We start from the raw sequence: 21,026 nt of genomic DNA, 5'->3' as shown, positions 1-21,026 counted from the left end.
AATGGGTCTGATACACACCCTTCGCTGTACATGTGTTTATTGTTTAATGATTTTTTATAGCACCTTGTCATGTCTGCTTGTCATTGATCATAGGGACACTTGCCAAAATCACCGTATATGCCTGAGCTGACTGCAAAGTTTCAGACTTGGTTCTATGCAAATACGGTGTGACAACACATTAGAATAAACTATTTTGTTATCAAGGACCAAACAAACTTTCTTTTTCACAGCAGGGACTGTGTGAAGCAGGTTGCTTGATCACTAGGAAAAGATCACTATAATTTTTGCGTTTTCAATAAAAAATAGAAGTTGCAAAATGAAGATAATGAAAAAATATTTGCTTTTAAAAGTTAATTTGGTGAACACATACTTAGAGATCAATTTTACAGTTTATGCATGTTATTCTAGCTTTTTAATGTGATGAAAAAATGTACAAATTAATGATAACCTTCTCAGAGAAATATGCAGGCATTTCCATTTTTTGTCATTTGCAAGGGCTGAACCACAAAATCAGAGTTTCTGTGGTATGCAAAACCTAGGAGTTCTCTGTTAATGTATTTCTGGGAGGAAATCTTGGAAAAGTGACTAATTTATACACAGGAGGCCAAGATGCATGGCTCCAGATCACTCTTGATTTGTCTGAAGATGCTAGAGGAAAGGCCTATGAATATTAGTTACTGTTTTTAGCAGAAATATGGTGTCTATAACAAAATATTACATTAAGGGCTCCACTGAAGGAAAAAGAACAAAAGAACAAGCTACTAAAAAAAACCCAGATCTATGAAGGAAATGTTAAAATTAGCTGTAAGGATATAGTTCAGACATTAGTAATAATTCAGTTTTGAAATAAAACTGGAAAATGTCAAAAATATGCTAATGGCATTTTAGGTATCACATAGGGAATGAGCAGAGGACAAAACAGCACTTTGCTGTGCTACTTTGCAAACCCTACATTTTCAACACTTTTTGCAGCTTTGGTTCAATCATGTCAGAGTGGGACACAGGAACTCTCTGGTCTTGGTGCACAGCACCACTTTCTACTCTGGATGTACCAGCACACATTTACAGTAATTTCACTACTATAAGGTGCACCATTTTGACTAAATTTTTGGCCCGAACCCAGAAGTGCACCTTATAGTCCGGTGCGCCTTATATAATGTACAAAGTTGCGAAATTTGCCGACTCCCGGAGGTGCACCTTATAATCTGGTGTGCCTTATGGTCGTGAAATTACTGTACCTGTTTCTTGCTGTTTTGACTGTACCATGTTCTACCCAGCACAGAATATATACACATATTTTTACCAATTCCTTTTTCAGGTAAGGAAATCCTAAACTTGTCATGGGGAAATAATATAAATGGGATGCAGTGAAGCCAGTGATGAAGTGTTCCATTCACCTGTGATCCCAAAAGTGAGTCCTATAGCGGGGCCTGCTAAAGCAGCCTATGTAATTTCAGAGTCTCTGGAGCAGCTGATGTGCTACTCCAATTACCAAAGTATTAACCTTGATACAGCTCCAATAATCATATGAACTCTTAAACATAGTGGGTATCTTCAAAATATTTATCAGACAGGATTTAAAAGTACCCTATGAGAAGACGGGAGCTTCTATTTCCTTAGCATATGCCTTTGTTTACATTTTTGACCATTTCTGTTTTGAAAACTTCATAATTGTTTCGATTTTTTAAAAATTAAGATCTATAAGTGATTCCTTTTTATTTGCCTGCCATCAAAAGTTGCTCAAGAATTTGGTAGACATTTCTTAGCAAACCAGACTCCTTAACAATTTCCACTGAATCCCACTGAATTTTTAACCTATTAGGTGAGAAATATTTTAGTCTTAATGCATTACTTTGTGGAATATTTGTTTTCCTTTTTTCACTTTCCTTCTCATATTGTTTGCAATATAGGTATGTGAAGCTAATAAAATGTAATACTGAATATAAAAGAAATCCCACCTTTTGGTATATCTCTAACTGCTCAACTGGACCTATTGTCTCCTGGGTATTTGCTACATTATGTAGGATTAGCTCCAAACCTTGAGTAAAAGATGAAACATCCGAAAAGTGGTGGATAAAATGTGGCAATGTGATCATATGTTGTCTAGCTGACTGTAAAAAAGCATTCACAGAATCAATCAGATTGGAAAAGACTTATGAGATAATCAAGCCCATTCCAATGTCCAGTCACCCTTTCTGTGATGAAATACCTCCTGATGTCAAATTTCAATCTCTCCTGGTGCAGCTTGAATTTATGTCCTCTCATCCTGTCACTGGTTGAACGGTAGAAGAGATTGACCCCCAGCTGGCCATGACCTCCTTTCAGGCAGTGATAGGGTCACCCTGAGCCTCCTTTTCTCCAGGATAAACACCCCCAGCTCCCTCAGCTGCTCCTCTCAGGACTGGTGCTCCAGACCCTGCCCCAGCTCCGCTGCCCTTCTCTGGACTCACTCCAGCCCCTCAGTGTCTTTCTTGCACTGAGGGCCCAGAACTGGACACAGCACTCGAGGTGTGGCCTCAGCAGTGCCCAGGACAGTGGGACAATCCCTGCCCTGCTCCTGCTGGCCACACTATTGCTGATCCAGGCCAGGATGCCATTGGCCTTCTTGGCCACCTGGGCACACCCTGGCTCATGTTCAGCTGCTGGCACCAGCACCCCCAGGTCCTTCCTAGCCACTCTGTCCCAGCCTGTGGCACTGCCTGGGGTTGTTGTGAGCCAAGGGCAGGACCTGGCACTTGGCCTTGTTGAACCTCACACCATGGGCCTTGCCCATGATCCAGCCTGGCCAGATCACTCTGCAGAGCCTTCCTGCCCTCCAGCAGATCAACACTCCCACCCAGCTTGGTGTCATCTGCAAGTTGCCTGAGTGCACCCAACCACTTGCAAAGCTCATTGATGGAGCTATCAAGCAGAACTGGCCCCTAGAGAGAACAGCACTAGTGACCAAGTAAAATCTACAAAATGTACAACATGCACACCTGTCCACAGGCATAATAACACAGTTTCAGTCACAAATCACCAGCCCTCAGAGGGGGCATGCCCTCTCTCATCTCATGGCCCCTTTTTCATCACCATCCCACCAGCCCTTCCTGTAAAGAACTTTCAGATTTTATTCCAGTTTTGGGGGGCTGGCCTGTTTGCTCCCCCCAAGAAAAATTTTCTTAGAAGATGAATAAGGTTTTTGCAAGATGCTAAGGAATGTATTATAAAGACATTAATAACAAAAGGAAAATGGAGGTGGACACAGTAGGGGAAATATGGTTACCAAAGACGAGGAAAAGGCTGATGTTATTAATGCCTTCTTTACCTTAGTCTTCAACTGTAAGACTAGTGATCATCAGGGAACTGGCCCCCTGAACAGCTTGACTGGGATGGGGAGCAGAACAGACCCTGCAATCCAGCAGGAAGCAGTCAGTGACCTGCTGTGCCACTCAGACTCCCAAAAGTCCATGGGACCAGATGGGATTCACCCACGGGTACTGAGGGAACTGGCAGAAGAGTTTGCCAAGACACTTTTTATCATTCATCATTAATTAGTCCTGCCTAACTGGGGAGATCCATAGAGGTTGGTCATTGTGATTCCCATGCACAGGAAGGGCTGGAAGGAAGGTCTGTGAAACTCCAGGTTTGTTAACCTGACCTTAGTCCCACAAGGCTCAGTATTAGGCACAGTTCCATTCAATAGGTCTTATATCCTGTTAAATATCTCAAAGATCTGGATGAGGAAATTGAGTACACCCTTACTAAATCCACAGTCTACATCCAGTTGAGCAGCAGTGTTGGTCTTCTGGAGGGCAGGAAAGCTCTGCAGAGGGATCTGGCCAGGCTGGATCATGGCCAAGGCCAATGGTGTGAGGTTCAACAAGGCCAGGTGCTGGGTCCTGTCCTTGGGTCACAACAACCCCAGGCAGTGCCACAGGCTGGGACACAGTGGCTGGGAAGGACCTGGGGGTGCTGGTGCCAGCAGCTGAACATGAGCCAGGGTGTGCCCAGGTGGCCAAGAAGGCCAATGGCATCCTGGCCTGGATCAGCAATAGTGTGGCCAGCAGGAGCAGGGCAGGGATTGTCCCCGTGTCCTGGGCACTGCTGAGGCCACACCTCGAGTGCTGTGTCCAGTTCTGGGCCCTCAGTGCAAGAAAGACACTGAGGGGCTGGAGTGAGTCCAGAGAAGGGCAGCGGAGCTGGGGCAGGGTCTGGAGCACCAGTCCTGAGAGGAGCAGCTGAGGGAGCTGGGGGTGTTTATCCTGGAGAAAAGGGGGCTCAGGGCTGACCTTATCACTGGAAGGAGAGTGTGGCTGAGAGGGGGGTGACAAGATGAGAGGACCTAAGTTCAAGCTGCTCCAGGGTAGTTTTAATTGGAAATTAGGGAGATTTTTTTACAGAACAAATGGTTAAGCACTGGAATGGGCAACCCAGGGAGACAGTAGTATCACTATCCCTGGAGGTGTTCAAGAAATGACTCAAAATTGCACTTTTTGTTGTGGTTTGTTTGATATAGTGTTGTCAAAGTGCAGACTTGATGATTGTGGAGGTCTTTTCCAGCCGTAATGATTCTATGAACTATGTTGTAGCAGCATGTTATAAGGCATCTATTACTCTCTAGTATTTGTTGGCTGGGTGATATAGGTAATTTTCCAAATACTGGGAATTCATGACATGTAGGAGGCAGTACTCTGAGTCAATTTTGGCAGTTCACCCAAATAAACCGCAAAAAGAAATTTAGTAGTTTGTGAGATTCGTGAAAGTTTCAAAATCTTCATCACCAGAACTCAGTTTTGTTCCTTGCTAACAGGGTCACTGGCAACTTTAGCTGAACCCCAAAAGTTTTGAGAGGCAACAGCATCTGTTGTGGCACAGTGTAGAATGACTGAGGCCAAACTAATAGCTTTTGTCAGTGAGATTTTATGAGCTGGCATCCAAGAAAGTGAGTTATTAATGGCTATTAATTTGGACTATCAGAAAAGAATACTGAGAATGATTTCTCTGTGTGTTCTCCAAAATGACAAAGTAATTTACTTTTCTCAGACAATGTCTACTGTCACATAATTGCTAAATTTCAAATACTCTTCAAGGAAAACTTATGATATCCTCTGTTTTTCATCCTAATCATTCTGATGGAGTGAAAATGTGTTGTAATGGAAAACATCATGAAGAAACTTTCACCAGAGAATGAGATTCTATTCCTTTACCCCAGGTAGAATAACAATACCCTTAATATTAATAAATCTTAAGGACCATATGTAATACTGAACCAGATACGTGAAGCTTTGCAATAAACATTAACTTCCAGTATCAAATCAAGCTGAACCATAACCAAGAAGTGCGATTTCACCACCACTGGAAGTGAAAAAGCAGGTGAAGGGGATGGACAAAGTGTGCCAAGACAACTGGTTTGCTAGATCTGTAAGTTCAATCTACTTCGAATACTTCTGCTTCCTATCCTATTTCTTTGAAAATCTCCAGGAGATGTGACATTCAGTGAGCCCTTGAGGAATGTCTATGCTTTCTGAGAATGCTCAGAAACTGAGAAAAGAAGGTCAGAAAGGTAAGAGCATGAGCAGGGAAAAGCAGTAAAGTAGCTCTATGCCCTACTGTGCTAGAGTCAAAATCAAAATCTGCCTTTTTGAGGTCATTCACTCACTTTTTAAAATTGAATTAACAAAATCCGATATCGCTGAGGTGTCAATGCTTGGTCTTTCTAATTAAAATATGATTTCACTGATGATAGCTTGTTTTATCAGCCACTTTTTAAAACAGAATCCAGTTGTGCTGTCTAAACTGTGGTATCAGCCAGTTGTTACTAAAACTTCATCAGCACTTTATGACTCTTTATTGTTACAGGGCTCAAACCACACCCACCACATGAAATAGTATTATATCTGAACTGTGGAGTGCTAAAGCCTGCTTCTGATAAACTCAGTTTATTATAATCCAGTTCAGTGGAAATCACACATCACGTTAACGCTTCGTGCTGTGAGAAAGTGATTCTTGTTATTCATTAATTCCACTGAAAAGCAATTTAAACCAACCAAACAAAATTAGAAATTGATTTTTCCCCCCCTGATTGTCATTGAAACAATTCCATGGACAATGTCCAGCAAACTCTTAATGATCAGATACGTACAGAGTAGTTAATTTGATAAGCACTCCCCCATGACTAGACAGGATATTGCTATTAGAGAACTGTGATTCAGCATCAAAGTAGTCTCAGATGAGAGAACAGTTACTACATATTTTGTAATGTTTTCTAAAAGTTAATGGTGATACAAAAGATAAAAACTTCTAGGAAGTTTTGATACAAAAGTTTACTGGGTTTAAGGAAGTTATTGTGAATCATTTATAATTATGCAAGACCATAAGCTATTTGGGTGACTGGAATAAGTAGTACAGAGGAATAGCTGGACAGGAAGAATGGTTAGATGAATGAATGAATGAATCTTTCAACTTTTATTTAGTGTCATGGAAAAAACTCTGTGCCAGGAAGTTATAAGGTCTTCTAAAAAGCTTTCAAACACTGGTATAAGCACAAAGTCCATAAATCTAATGACAATGTATTTCTGACAGCTTGACCACATCAAGCTTTCCTGGAAATTATGCTGCAAGAATGCTTGTTTCTACAGTGCCTTTCTATCGACAGGCAGATGAATCTGTTTTTAGGTACTGAGATGACTTAGTATTATTCTTACATCAATAGCAAGCAAACAAACTACACAGGAGACTTATTAGACTGAATTTCTTTTTTAATCAATAAAGCACATGGAATACTTTTACAGGAAAAATAAAATGCTGTGCAGAATGTTGTGGTTTTCTTAAAAAGTAGGTAAATCCCCGTTTATTCCTGTTAAGTGGTATAGTTAAGAGCAGTACATTCTGATTATCTTATCTGCTTTTATTTTTGAATGGGTCATCATCTATACAACAGGTAATTAAAGAAATTAACTAATTAGATTATGTGGAATTCATTAGATGAGTATGACCCTAACTCCAGCCTCTTGGTGCCAGGTGAGATGAAAATCCTTGGCTTCACTTGAAGGTGGATTCCCCTGACTCAAGAAGAGGAAAAAGGAGGAACACCATGCTCAAAATGACTCAGCACAGGATATGTACTAAAGGGCTCAGGTAGGGGGTCAGGGTTGTGTCTATATTAATGGCTCATAGGAGTGACTTAGAGTGAAACCAGACAAGCAAAGCAACTGCCCACAAAGACTGCACTAATGGAGATGTTGTTTCCTAAGTCTTCGAAAATCATATATGGGATCAGTAATCTCTAGAACAACCTGATATTGAGGCAGGAGTGTGCAGAGAATCCCTGCCCTATAGAAAAGTAGCTTCTCCATTCCCACTAAATTATCTACTTCAGTGCTGAAGTTAGAAACTGAGTTGAGCGGGCCAGAATCCTTTAGTTGCCTAATCTCTGGTTACACAACCAATTTATTATTAATCTTTAAACACTTTTGTTTCAATAAAAATAATTATCTTTATAGTTATTACAATCACATCACAACCCTAATGTGTCCATTTTTAGGAATAAAACTGGTTACATGCAAAATTAGGTTCTGGTACCTTTAGTGCCTGACAAATTTAAGTGAGATGTTACTGATATTTGAAGTATTGCTTTCAGTAGGTTTTTCTGTTGTATATCATGAAAAGCAGTAAAATACTGCTCTTCCAGTGCTGTGTGGAAAGGCTACTACAGATAAAAATTATAAGTTTACTAATCACTAAGAATTGTGTAAGAATAATGTGCTATAGTGCTATCCCCTTGACATACTTGCATGTATGCATGTATACTTATCTTTTAAATAGGTATTATAATTGGAAACACGATAATAGGACAAATATGAAAAGAAAGAAATCATCATGAAAGAGGAAAGCGGTGTGGTTATATGAAGCTTATTACTGATTTTACAGTGCAAAGAAAGTCTAAAATGAAACACTGATCTTAAACATACTCTACATTGATAAATACTATTGATTTATTTTTGCATAGTCTTCATCTAGGGAAATAGATCTTTTGACTTATATATTTTTCAGTTAGGCTGATGCTTTAAAATAAGATATAAAATGTCATGGGAAAAATGAAAAGCTCTGGTTAACAGCTTATCATAACTAAATAGTGAAACATTTGAAGGTATGCTGCATAAGAATTACGTGTGTCTTACACAACTTGTAAGTAATTTTTTGAAGCCAGGAAAAATGACCTCATTGTTAACAAACTGAATGAATAATAATAAATACAAATATTTCCTCTGCTACCACAGACTTCCTACGTGTGCATAGGTGAGTCACAATGCCTTCAAAACTCTGTTCCTTTTCAAGCTCATAGGAGGTTAACAACACTGCTATGCCTTTTCAGAGGTACTGTGAGAAAAACAATTACAATTCTGATGTGTTCAAATGCTGTGGTGACAAGTGCTATTTAAATCTTTCAAACAAATGGCAAAATAATACATTTTCCTAAAGTAAAACCTGTGCCTTGCTTGGGGCTGAAATCACCACTGTATTAATTTATCTTCACAGTTGAACAAACAGATTTTTGTCTTCTTTCACAATGAACGAAGCAGGGTTTCTACCCACAATTCCTCTACTTCACTTTTTTGCTTTCATTCATGTGTTCTGAGCTCAGACCCAATTCAGGCAGGGTGCCCTTTCAGCTGTCCAGATGAGCGCAGCAACCATGTCCCACAGCCTCAGCAGATCTCCCAGGCTCTGCAAAGCACAGCCACCCACAGTGTTCCCACGGAGGGCTCTGCCCTCTCCTCTGAGTCATACTGCTACCTTCAGCAGACTGCTGCTACGAAATAACCACCTTTCCCACAGACACCAGGAGAAATTGCCAACACTTTCAGTCCTACTTGTTGCATTCACATAACTCAGCCTTTCCCAATAACTACTTTCTCTAACTTAGGAGCTAAATAAAAGTTACTGAAGAGTGACAGCATCTTTCAAGCAATGAAGCACCTTCTGGCACACTTTCAGAGTTTAACTTGTCAGTATGTTCGACCCAATCTATATTCTCTTCTTGAAAAATAGGTCTTTATAAAATTTGTTACTCTTTTTAAAGCTATTACTATAAAGAAAGTGACAAGCAAAAATTCTCTTTTTTTTCTTTTTTTTTTTTTTAAGCGATATTTGTCCCGAGAGGAGGAACAAATTTTCCTGGCTTCCTTGGCAAGACAAAGCTTTTTTTCCAACAAGTATGTCTTACAGTGCTTAGAACATCTCCTCAGCATTTTCTGATCTACTGGCAATCAATACTGAGTCATGCTGAAGCAGCATCACACTTTGCCAGCACGCATCCTTTTTCTCCTGTTAATTTCATGTGGCTCCAAGAAATACAGGAAGCTCTCAAGTTCATGGCACAGCCATGAGTCCCAGAGATACTCATGGGAGGAAGACAAGAAACTGAAAGGAAGAAACTGAATGATCTAAATAGAAAGAAAACATTTCTAAAAGAAACCTTTTGCTATCTACATTTCAGTGTATTCTCATATAAACTTTTAATCTTTGACACAAAATAAACATCATTTTAAGTGCTTATTTAGTATGCAAATTCTTCATCACTTCTTAAATTCCTAAGTAATAAAGATGAGCTGTGAATTATAATACTAGAACAAGCTTGCCAGTGCTGAATTTCCTATCTGTGCTCTTTTGATAATTTTCATTTTGTACACTTTAAATTCATTGGATTAAATAGCTACACAAGAAATTTACAGTGACAGTTTATGAAGCACCCTGCTGGCTACTCCAAGATATACAGCAAGAGTCAAACTTTCAGGGTGCCTCTAAACATTTTCTGCATAAATATGGACATTTCAATTTGCAGATACAATTATGCTCCTGCTTATTTGAGTACAGTGTGCAATCAGATGGGCTTGAATGATTTGCACATTTTTAGGCCTGCCAAAAATATATTTCAAGTTCAAACAGTTGTGTGATTTAATGGATCAATCCTTTGTGGTCCACTTGACCATAAAAATCTCTTTCTTGGAGTATTCTTCATTCAGCAGGACATGCTAAAATGAGCAGAAAGAGAAATCCAGGATATTTCAATACTTTTCGCCCAATATTATGGAGGTGCTTCTGTCTTCTGAGTTTCCATTGCATCAGCTATCACACAGTATTTGGTGCATTCTTAAAGTTTACATGTTCTGACTTGTGAATTGAGAATCTGCTTCCACAGAACTGACAACAGGAGGGAATTTTGAAAATGATGCATTTTCCTTTTGAAGATCGTAAGATGATAAAAAAGACTGGGATTGCTACATACGAGCTGACCTGTAGCGTAATTTAGAAGGAGAAATGATTCCACATACATAGGCATATAAAAATATGATTACAAACTTTCCTTATTCAAAAACGTTAGACTCTTTGAACTCAGTTACTCTTCAAAAATGAGTAGCCCTTAAAGGTATATTCTTGAAGATCACAAAATGCTGCAAGATTGTTCATTCTTTTTTTGCATCATTCCTTTGCTTGTGTGCTTGATTTTCTTCTTTTTTTTCTGTTTCTTGGGTTTTTTCCATGCACCAGCATTTAGAAAGCATTGTAACCACTGCATCTAAGTTTATAATTTTACAGTAACATTCTGGAGGCAGACCTGAGCAAAAATTTCTGCTTTTTTTTTTTTTTCATTTCTCCATTTTCTTCTTTAATGGCCTTTTGAAAAATCCAGCCTGCAGAAAAGAAAAAAAAATTCTAATTTCTAAATTTTCTAAAAGAAAAAAATGACTAAGAACTGTTCAAAGCATTCAAACCATACTGGTTACATTCATGGTTCTTACTACTGTTTTAATACTGGGTGTAAAAAGTTAAAGAATATTTTATCACATAACTATTTATCTTGGAATGGAAAAACTAAGTACAGTTAATACATATTAGAGTGATTGCAGAATCATTGTTTTGCTCACATATTGTCAAGGGTTAAAGTGTTTAATAGTAATATTTGTTGCTCAGTTGAATAAATCATATTTTATTTTATAATGTCAAAATTTTCAAGAGATTATGTATGTTGAAATTTGTAAGCTGTAACCTTCTAAAGTACGTAATAATGAACAAAATATTTCGCCTGGAGAAGAGTGCCCACTTGTGGCTAGACTTACACCACAGGGCCTAGCACCTCTTGCACAACACAGAAAACCTAGTTCACAAAGGTCACAGCCAATGCTGATAGAAAAATTCCTTACTAAATCCTTACTCGTACTAAACTATCTTCTTATTTTTCTTCCTCTAACATAACAAGTATAGGTTTCAATCAGGTAGCACTGCTTGCTCCACATCAAAAAAATGCAGTGTAATTAGTTATTTTGTAATTTCTTCAAGATTTCACATTGCTTAATTAGATAAGATTATTGTCTGTGAGGTTCTAGTTATGAGAAAGAAATGTCTGAGAATTTAAGCATGTTTGTTCATGCTCCTGAGGACAAGGACGTGCAGCTTACCTTCCACAGCGCAAATATAAGCAGTGCGAGAATCAAGAGTCCGGCGAAGATACTCAGGAGGATTACCCATAAGGGGACTGTACCTGGTGGGTGTTCTTTGGAAATCTTAATCATGGTCTGCAAAGCGTTCAGAACATAAGCAATAAATAATTAGTCCTTCTAAAATATCAAAACACAGCAGTAATTGATCAGTGTGCAGTGGTTTTCCAGGGTACCATATCATTTTACCTACAGGAATCAATCTCCAGCATGAAAGGCTGTGTTTACACAATGCTTTATGAGAGTGGCCCTGCTACAAGTCACTAGTCATTATTTTAAAGGATACAGTACCAAAAGCATGAGCAGTGGAAAAACAAGCTAAGGAGTTTCTGCAGTACATTCTTCCTCTCTCAGTGCAGGCCTACCTGGAGGTGAGTGTAAGCGTAAAAGCCTGTGTAGACACTAATTTGATTTTAAACATAGCATATCTGGTGTAAACTGAACAGAAATAAGTAATATTCACTTTTCAACAGATGTGGCTATGTAGGACTTTGAATTAACTAAAGAGTTTTTCAGAGATCAACTTTATAGTTAAAAAGAGCATCATAAGCATGAAATTATGTCCCTAAAAAGGGTAAATCTGAAATTACTTGTCTCTCATTATCTGTAAGCCTCTCAGCTGTGTTTTCACTCCTGGACTGAATTTTAATCTATCACTTAGAAGAAATTTCTAGACACAAAACCAGCTAACAATGGACCTCGGATTTTTGCATTTTCAAAAATACTTTGTGCAAGATGTAGTTCACACTGAGTATTGCTTTTCTTAATTTTGGAGTATTAACAATAGGAACTCATAATAAGACTTCTGCTTAAAGAAATGGACGTTGTAGCAAATAAGCTCCTCCATGTACAAGTTATCACAAAAGGCCAGTGTTTAAATGCTATAAATTCTTGGAATTGAGAGTATTAAAAGCATGAATAACACGTCTCACAAAATCTAAGACATTTCTCTTTATATCTGACACCACAACTATGATGTTATACATTTCTTTATCTAAGAAAATCATAGTGAACTCCTGAAAAATAAAAGATCCTGTTTCAAATATATCTATCCTAGGTTACAAAGTGGAAATAAATAATAAAAAAGGAAATAGTAAAGAAAATATAAAGTATGATCAATTTTAATTGATTCAGGACAATTTTCAAATACTATTGATCCTTAAAAGAATTTTAAGTGTATTTTTAATTTACATAGCTGCAGGAAGTATTTACACAGCGAGCACAAAAAATTCAGATAGTACTTATCCTTACCTAGGTACATTGGTGGGTGTTATTTTCTGCTTAATTCTGACATTTCTACTGTAATATGAAATCACTTCTGTTTAGAGTAGGATAATACATTACTACAGGTAACCAATAGCGCATTAGTAATGGATGAAAATGAATGATTCCACAGCACAGCAAATTCTATGAAAAGCAAATACATCAACTATCATTCTCTTACCTCCAGTTTTTGATGGTCATTTCTCAAAATCAGTGATGAGTTCTCACTCCTAAGTAAGGCTTTCACAACAAGAGTTAAGCTGTGAATACTGGCCTGAAAGAAGATAGTAGTTACTACAGTTCCCAGTTAGGTATTTTTAGTAGAAAAGTTTGTAACAATGACAAGGGTGAAAGAAAAACTTAATGCTCTTGGAGGATGCTGAAAAACATGAAAGTCAATGAAACTGCTCATGTATGTTACCTTCAGCATACACACTACTGCTTTGAAAGGGTAGATTGGAGAGATTTCAAAGAAATATGAATTAATCCTGGAACACGCCTATCTCTCCTGTTATTTTTATCAAAAAATCCTTTCTAAAGTTGAGAAATCTTCACAGATTAAGATTTACTTTAAAAAATATGTGCTCCTTCTTATATCTGCTGTATTAGACTTTGTGGATGCATGAGTAGCTATTAAAAAAGGACCATCAATACATCAGTACATAAGGGGTGTGTCTTCTTACCATAGTTTTAAGCTCCTGCTAAATTAGAAGTAATTTCACGAACATAAGCTGCACCATTTTGACTAAAATTTTGGTCCCAATCCAGAAGTGCGGCTTATAATCAGATGTGGCCAGTATATGAACAAAGTTCAGAAATTTGCCAACCCGGAAATACAAGCCCGCCGCCTTGGAGGGGTGGTGTTGAGCGATGGCAGGCATGTCCCGGCTCTGGGGAGGCAGGGTGGAGCAGTAGCAGGCATGCCCCAGTCCCAGGGAGGCGGGACGGAGCGGCGGCAGGCATGCCCCAGCCCTAGGGGTGTGGCGCTGAGCCGGGCCCGCCTGGCCCCGAGCCGAGCCAGTAAACCCTGTGATCCCAAGATTCTGTTACTAATTGGCAACTTTGTGAAAGTTGCACGCGGATCCTCACTGCGAATGAAAGTGCGGTTTATAATCCAGTGTGGCTTATATATGGACAAAGAACGAAACGTTGCCAACACCTGGAAGTGCGGCTTATAATCAGGTGCGGCTTATAATCGTGAAATTACTTACCTTAGGGTTAAGAAAGTGCATGTGACACAGTTTTTTTGAAATTTTAAAACAGCAAAAGAAACTACTTCAAATACTAGAGGGGACACTTAAGAAAATGAAAGACACAATTTTAATAGACATTAGAAACATTGGCTTAAGTTTCTCAAATCTGAAAGTATTCTGAATACAAAGATTTACATACTTTTATGATGGTAGGTTTCCATACTCTCAATGAAACATTCACTTGATATATGTCAGATGGCACCAGGGCACAATTAATAGAGGCACAGCTATATGTATCACAGTCCTGTTTAAAAGGGACCAGCATGAGGTAAATAGGAAGAGACTTTTCACATCATTAAAATAAAAACATATAAGCTATTCTATATACAGATCACTTGCTATGACACCAACTGGTATTAACTGCCGTAGCTTTTTATGTAAAAAGGACACTGCAGTACATAAAACAGGTTGATATGTAAAAAGGACACTGCAGTATATAAAACAGGTTGAGATGTTAATGCTGTGGTAGAATAGACTCAGTTTTTGCAGGCTGGAAAGCCCTGAGGAATCTCTTTTGCTGCAGCTATAGAGCAAAAGTTATCACAGAACTCCTAAGGGAGGCACAGTTTGTAAAAGCAAGTGTTTTCTACCAACACAGCTATGGCTTTTCTGCAATGTTTTTCAAGTCTTGGGACACCAAAATCCCTCAAGCAGGGCAATATGTGTGTGAAAATTCAAGTATCTTTACTTCCTGTATCACTTGTTAACTGTGAGTACAGCAGGATTATGTTGCAAAATGTTAGAAACAGTCACTTAGCCCAGACCTTTGTCACGTCTTTGAAGGATGACGATAAACATGGCAAAACACTCTTCCCACAACATGGTTTCATTTGCACCAGAAATTCCACTTGTACTCTGTGCTGAAGACACATCCCCCCTGACATGCTAAGATAACTACAGCAATAAAATTCCTTTGTAACTCTTTCATCTAAATGTGAAGGGCTAGTCCTTTCCAAATGGGATCATCAATTACAGTTGCATGGAATATCTGGCAGATCACATTTGAATATATTTTCTACTGGATGTCTAAAGAAGCTGAAAGGGAGATAAGTATTTAAAATATTACTATTTATTAATTACAGTGGAAACAAAGATGGTAACAATTTATTCAGCAGTCAAATGTGCTATTGGTATTTACATATTGTTTAATTTAAACCCCAAACTGTCTAAATTCAGTTCCACACAGAGTTTTGCAGCCAAATAAAAACAAAATAGCTTTCCAAATGATACAGTTTCAGAGCAGCTTTTATACATCTTTTTCAGAAGTACTCAGCTCCAAGATCTGGATTAATGTCTGGGGTGAATATATATATACTATGAGTAGGCTTACCATAATTGTATCCCTTGTAGGTTCTTTTATTTTTGACAACACAAATGGTTTCCCAGTGCCAATCTTTAAGGGATCTACAGGGTAACTAGTTTGGCAGATGGCATTCTGTAAGCAGAAATACAAATAATGTTCTTATTGTCTGGATATGTAATCTATTACAAAAAATTATCTGGAAACAAATCAACATTGATAGTATTTAATATTTAATAACAATTACAATGTTTACTAACCATTAAAATAAAATAGTATATTGCAAGAGTGGAGAATAGGAAATTCAGATGGATATGTATTGAAGTACTATTATTCAAACAGCACATTAAATATTTATGAGATTATTTAACCTAAACTCTTTGCAGCTACTTAAACAACTGTGCAAGCAAACAAGAGCTTCCTGCAAGATGACAATTATGTGAACCATCAAGAGTTGACTATTAAATGAGTTAAACAGCTTTTGCATGGGAAGCCACAGAGGTTCTGCCCTAGTAAGCACACTGGCAGGTTAAGTGCAGGATGCAGAATTCTCACTTGCAATATCCAGGGAGGGGGAGCGGATGCTGGAGCAATGCTGAATCTCTGTGCCTGCTCCATAGGTAGCTAGGAAATCCTTTGGTCACATTGCCAGTGTGAAAAGGATTACAAATCCTCTGTAAAGCACTTTAGTACACTACTATCACTAGGGTGTAGCAAGCAGGACATGAAATTTGTCTTGTAAAAACAAGATTTACCGAGTTTATGTGCAAACATGTCAAACAGGGTGATTGGCTACAAATGACAATAATGGGGAAAGGAAATCAAACAGACAAAACTTTTTTTTGCGTTCTAAATATGGGGTTTTTTTGTTAATTTGATATTTGTTTTATTTTAAAATGAACCTTGAACATTCATTTATATATTCCGGTTTATTTTTCAGTTGGGCAACACTGCAAAACTAAGTGGAATTATAAGCAGGGAGGTGCACAAGTATATGTCTCTGAACGAAAGAAAAAAAAAAAGGTGGTTTAGGTCATCACTTAGTGATAGCTGGGTTTTTCAGCCATGCAGTTATTGATATAGCTCTGTCTGTAATATCTACAGATCTAGGATAGTGGAATTTGTTGGAATTGTGATCTCTGTCATTGCACTGGAGGAATGAAATGGAAAAACTCAAATGAGGACTGCAGTGAAGAGCATTTGAAACCCACAACCTACCATCCTCTTCAAGATGTCTCAGTGCCCCAAAGAAGGAAGAAGTCAGAGGACTGCTAGTGCTGGACAGCAGACATGCATGAAAGTTAATTTCAGCACCCAAAAGAAGAGGAGTGACAGGAGGTTTGACTCTAGATGTACACAGCAGGATTTGAGGACTTGCAATAAGCACAGCTGACACTGCTGAGAATATGAGGCTCATATCTGAGTCTAGACATCTCAGCACTTGCAATATAGCCTCGTTATAGCGCAGCTATTGTTCAACACCATTTTAAATCTGCTTGTTTCCTTTTATGAAAATTTGTCCTGTCTTGCTGTGCACCTCAGTATGGACTCTTAAAACAATAGCATCTTGTTATTTAGATTAAAAGCAATGCATAATCCCAAATGTTTGTGATTTACAGTTCCTCACAACATAAATTTCAAATTTAACTCGATCATAAAAATAGAAATTCCTGTCTTACCTGGGAATGTGACAATGCAGTAAGGTAGAGAAGAGTGTTTTTGGCAGCTGTTACATTGGGAAATAAGATCTGCAGTGTGAGGTTTGGCATTGGAAAGTGTTCACCTTTTTCAATCTGTAAAAAAAGAAAAGTATTTTGACTAGTACTTTCCTCATTTTGTTTGTATTTGATTGTGATTTTTTTCCTTTCCAGTGTTTTTGTTGTCTCCTGTTCATTTTTACATTTCCATGGTTAGTTATGCAAAAAGTGCTTTATCTGGGAGAGAGGCCACGGTATCAGTGGTGGCTCCTGCTAGTTCCTCCTCAGGTGTGCTTAGGTAATTGCTCTTGTGCTCATCTGTTTCTCTCCTGTTTTCTCTGAGAAGACAACAGGATATATCTGTAAGCAGCAGCTCTTTCTGGAAAGGCAGTGGTTGAGGATTGGGTAATTACCTTGGTTGAATTGCAGACAGGGGAATTTGTGACATTTTCTCTGAAGTGGACAAACTTAATAAATGCTCAAGAATATTTTAAACTTTTTCCTTCTGGGTACTTATTTGTGATTAGCTGCTTGCAAAGAGGAGTTTTACTTTACAAGATCATAAATGATATGCTCTGAAATCCAGCAGCTTTTTGACTCAGAAAACAAAGATTGGCAAATTAGACTAATAAGATATCCTTAGACATCCACAGTAGACAAAAAGACATGGTAGCTGAGGAAAGCACTGTAGTGGCCTAAAAGAATACGAAAAACCCCTTTGTCATGGCTATTTAATGAGAGCAAGAATTTTACCATATCCCATTTTTTAAAGAAGGAAGTTGATTTAGAGATTTTTATGCTTTTAAGGGACCCTTGTTCAGTTTTGGATTTGACACTGGGAAACAAGATGCTCTCAAGGTAGCTAAATTCAGTTTTGCTGCAACTTTAGGTTGGACTTTTAGTCACAGAATCATAGCATCATGGACTGATTTAGGTTGGAAAAGACCTTAAAGATCATCTGAAGTTCCAAGACCTTGCCATGGGTAGGGACACTGTCCTTCCACTAGAAGAGGTTGCTCAAACATGGCCTTGAAAACTTCCAGGGATGAGGTATCCTCAACTTCTTCACTGACTCACCACATAATATCCAATCTAGAACTACCCTTTTTCAGTTAAAAGCCATTCCCCCTTGTCCCATACTTACATGTCCTTGTCAAAACTGTTTCTCCTGTCTCCACAGGGCCTTCTCTTCTACAGGCTGAGTAGCCCTGACTGCTCCAGACTGTCCTACAGGAGTGGTGCTCCAGCCCTTTGATCATCTTTAAGGCTCTCCTCTGGACCAACTTCAGAAGGTCCATGTCCTTATTTTTGGAGTTCTAGAGCTGGATGTAGTCGTTCAGCAGGGATCTCACATGAGCAGAGTCCATTAAATTTCTTTCCCATGTGATTTTACTTTGCAGTATCCATTCAACCAGGAAGACCACAGTCTTGGAGCATGGCATTTTGCCTATTATAAACCTGACTGGATTTTGGAAATGGCTGTTGTAACCTGCAGCAGGGGTAGTCCAAGTTCTCATTTACCAGGGCATACTCTCTTTTCCCAGCTGAGGATAGAAGGTCTAAAACCCAGAACTACTCTGCAGGAGATGGACCTTCTAACTCCCTGTATTCCAAATGAAGGAAGGGTTTTAAGCACAAAAATATGCAGAAGGGTTTAACACACCGTATACCTCCTATTTAAGTAATTCAAACCAAATGGAAAAAAATTTAAGCCAGTACCTATGTAACACATTTTTAATTGTTTCTTACCCTATAATGTAGAGTAACTTCATCCCCGATCTGCTCTGTTGTGTTAATAGCAGTAGGGACAGTATCATTTGCTGCAATTATAACATGATGCTCTTTGAAAACACTGTAGGTTAAAAAAAACACACAAAAAAGTAAGCACACAAACTTCATAAAAACTCCTAGGAGTTAATAATATAGGTATTTTCATTATTTCATGAATTTTAGGACTAGTCTTGCAATTGAGAGTGCACTGCTGCATCCACTGAAGTTCAACTGCTCTATTCTCTGAATAGGCCCCGCTTTTTACCATGCACATTTAGAATTTTTGGTTCAGATATAACTACAAAGAAAGGAAATATTTTCCCCAAAATTTGGTCTGATTTTGCTGTCCTTATTCTAATTGTGCAGTTCTTTACCCTGGGCATTGATATGTGAAACAGGCAAGATCCTATAAAAGACAGAATCAAGCAAAAACAGAACACAGCCAGCATGTTCCAAATTCAGCCTTATTCCCTATGGGGCAAACAAAGGCTGGATGTGAACCATGAAATGCATTCAAAATTAATTTGTCTTAATTATTTACACCTGCACTCCACAAAATGTTGTTTGCCATTAATAAACAGAATGCTTTTCAGGGATGGAATCTAACTGAATTCTGGCTGTTTCTGAAAATAAAATGTACTACAAGACCTGCATTAAAGTATAAGTCTGAACTTCAAAAAACAAACAGCCAATAACTTAAAATTAAGGCTAATTTTTGAAGATGGAAATCAAACACCACACCATGCGATATTATTGCGATACAGATCCACAGCCATCAGTATTTGCTTTCTTATGTACCTGAAATGCCTTTGAATGAATATAGCAAAGCACCGGAGCCAAGCAAAAGCTGATGTTGTACTTGCAAACTGCAGACCAAATTTAAATAGATAAAACAGAATTTCATCAAGTTAGGGGCACTAAATTCTCCATTATTTAATATTTAATTTTTTCCTGAAGTCTGTGCTTCCACTTTGAGCTTTGAAGCCGTTGCCTGTAGATACTGTGCACATTTCAAAAACAAAACAATACTATACTCTTTTAACACCTGCAATTTACTGTGCTAGCAAGTAAAGTACAGAGAAGTGTCAATACCTTACAAATATTAATCCTACTTCATATTTTACTGGAATTGTAACATGTCCTCTGTTGTCACTTAAGGTCTCAGGTGGTTCTTCACTGTCACTGAAACAAAACAATGTATGTCACTCAGATGAGACTGCTGCAGACACAACACAACTACTGGGTGGAAAGGGATCTTAGAAAATTAAATACCTACAGCTCTGGGTGTGAAAGTATACTACTAATTTCCAGTTAAGTACTGTCTTTTAAAAACAAATTAAAAATTTTTTTTCCAATAACTAATGATTTATGTCCTGCACCAGCCCCAGCTCTTAGGCACATCTTTGTTAAAATTACAGATGGCAGGTGACTGAGTGAAAACAGATCAATTAAAAGCCACACCATCCCTGGATTTTGCAAGGACAGAAAACACTGAGGGCAAAATCATTGCTCTACCCTATCAGCGACAACTTCTGCAATGCTTACTCTTTGAAGGCCAAGCTTTTTGTTAACTGTGATTCACGCTTAAGTATGCAGTAATTCTCTAGGAGAACAAACCTTTGCTGAAGGTTTATTTAACCGGAAATTATGACTCACTTGTAACTCTAAGGCTGTAGAGAGTACCAACTATTTGTTTAGTCCACTCAATCCACTGCTGGACTGAATACATCTGTAAGGGTGCCAGCTCTACGGAAAATTTAACTGTGAGTTCAGAAATTGCTTGTGTTTTATTATGAAACACAAAACTGTGAAGCTTAAAAAAAAAAATAAATCAGAAGGCAACTGCAACTAACCTTGTTGCATATACATGAATAGTAGCATTTTCCAGGAGATACGATGCGTTGAATTGGAATGATATTTTGAAGGAAATCTGTGTAGAGAAATACATTATACATTTTGAAAGGAGAAAAATGCTCACCCTAACAGGGATTGATATAATGTACAATAAAATGTATAAACTTTTGCTTTTATCTAAGGATAAAATTCATATTCATGTTTTATCAGTTTTCTATGAATTTGAATGAATCCAGTATTTGGAATTTGCCCCAGTCAAGAAGGAAATCCAATACTTATCACTAATTAAACAGAAGCCTCAAATTTTCACAAATCTCAAGAAAAAAAATTATGTAGTATATTAGAAACATATGACTAAATAGTTCTTAATTGAAACCAATAGTTCTTAATTACAAGCAATTTATCAAAA

General features: G+C 38.0%; 1 protein-coding gene across 1 annotated transcript in view; it reads right to left on the bottom strand.

Annotated features, from left to right (window-relative positions):
- Positions 1-10,630: 10,630 nt before the first annotated feature.
- ITGA1 (integrin subunit alpha 1) overlaps positions 10,631-21,026 on the bottom strand; it is a 72,002-nt gene continuing 61,606 nt past the window's right edge. Inside the window, exons 22-30 of the mRNA XM_033085099.2 lie at positions 20,617-20,693; positions 19,856-19,945; positions 18,743-18,845; positions 16,976-17,089; positions 15,327-15,431; positions 14,136-14,240; positions 12,925-13,017; positions 11,442-11,558; positions 10,631-10,676 (exon numbers count right to left, since the gene is read on the bottom strand). Coding sequence (XP_032940990.1) covers positions 10,632-10,676; positions 11,442-11,558; positions 12,925-13,017; positions 14,136-14,240; positions 15,327-15,431; positions 16,976-17,089; positions 18,743-18,845; positions 19,856-19,945; positions 20,617-20,693 — 849 coding nt within the window. The 3' untranslated portion in view covers position 10,631. The remainder of the gene's footprint in view (positions 10,677-11,441; positions 11,559-12,924; positions 13,018-14,135; positions 14,241-15,326; positions 15,432-16,975; positions 17,090-18,742; positions 18,846-19,855; positions 19,946-20,616; positions 20,694-21,026) is intronic.

This window comes from Catharus ustulatus, chromosome Z, assembly GCF_009819885.2.
Source record: "Catharus ustulatus isolate bCatUst1 chromosome Z, bCatUst1.pri.v2, whole genome shotgun sequence".
NCBI classification, from domain to species: Eukaryota; Metazoa; Chordata; class Aves; order Passeriformes; family Turdidae; genus Catharus; species Catharus ustulatus.
Note: the sequence above shows the minus strand (reverse complement) of the source record. Positions and strands in the feature narration are given on the sequence as shown.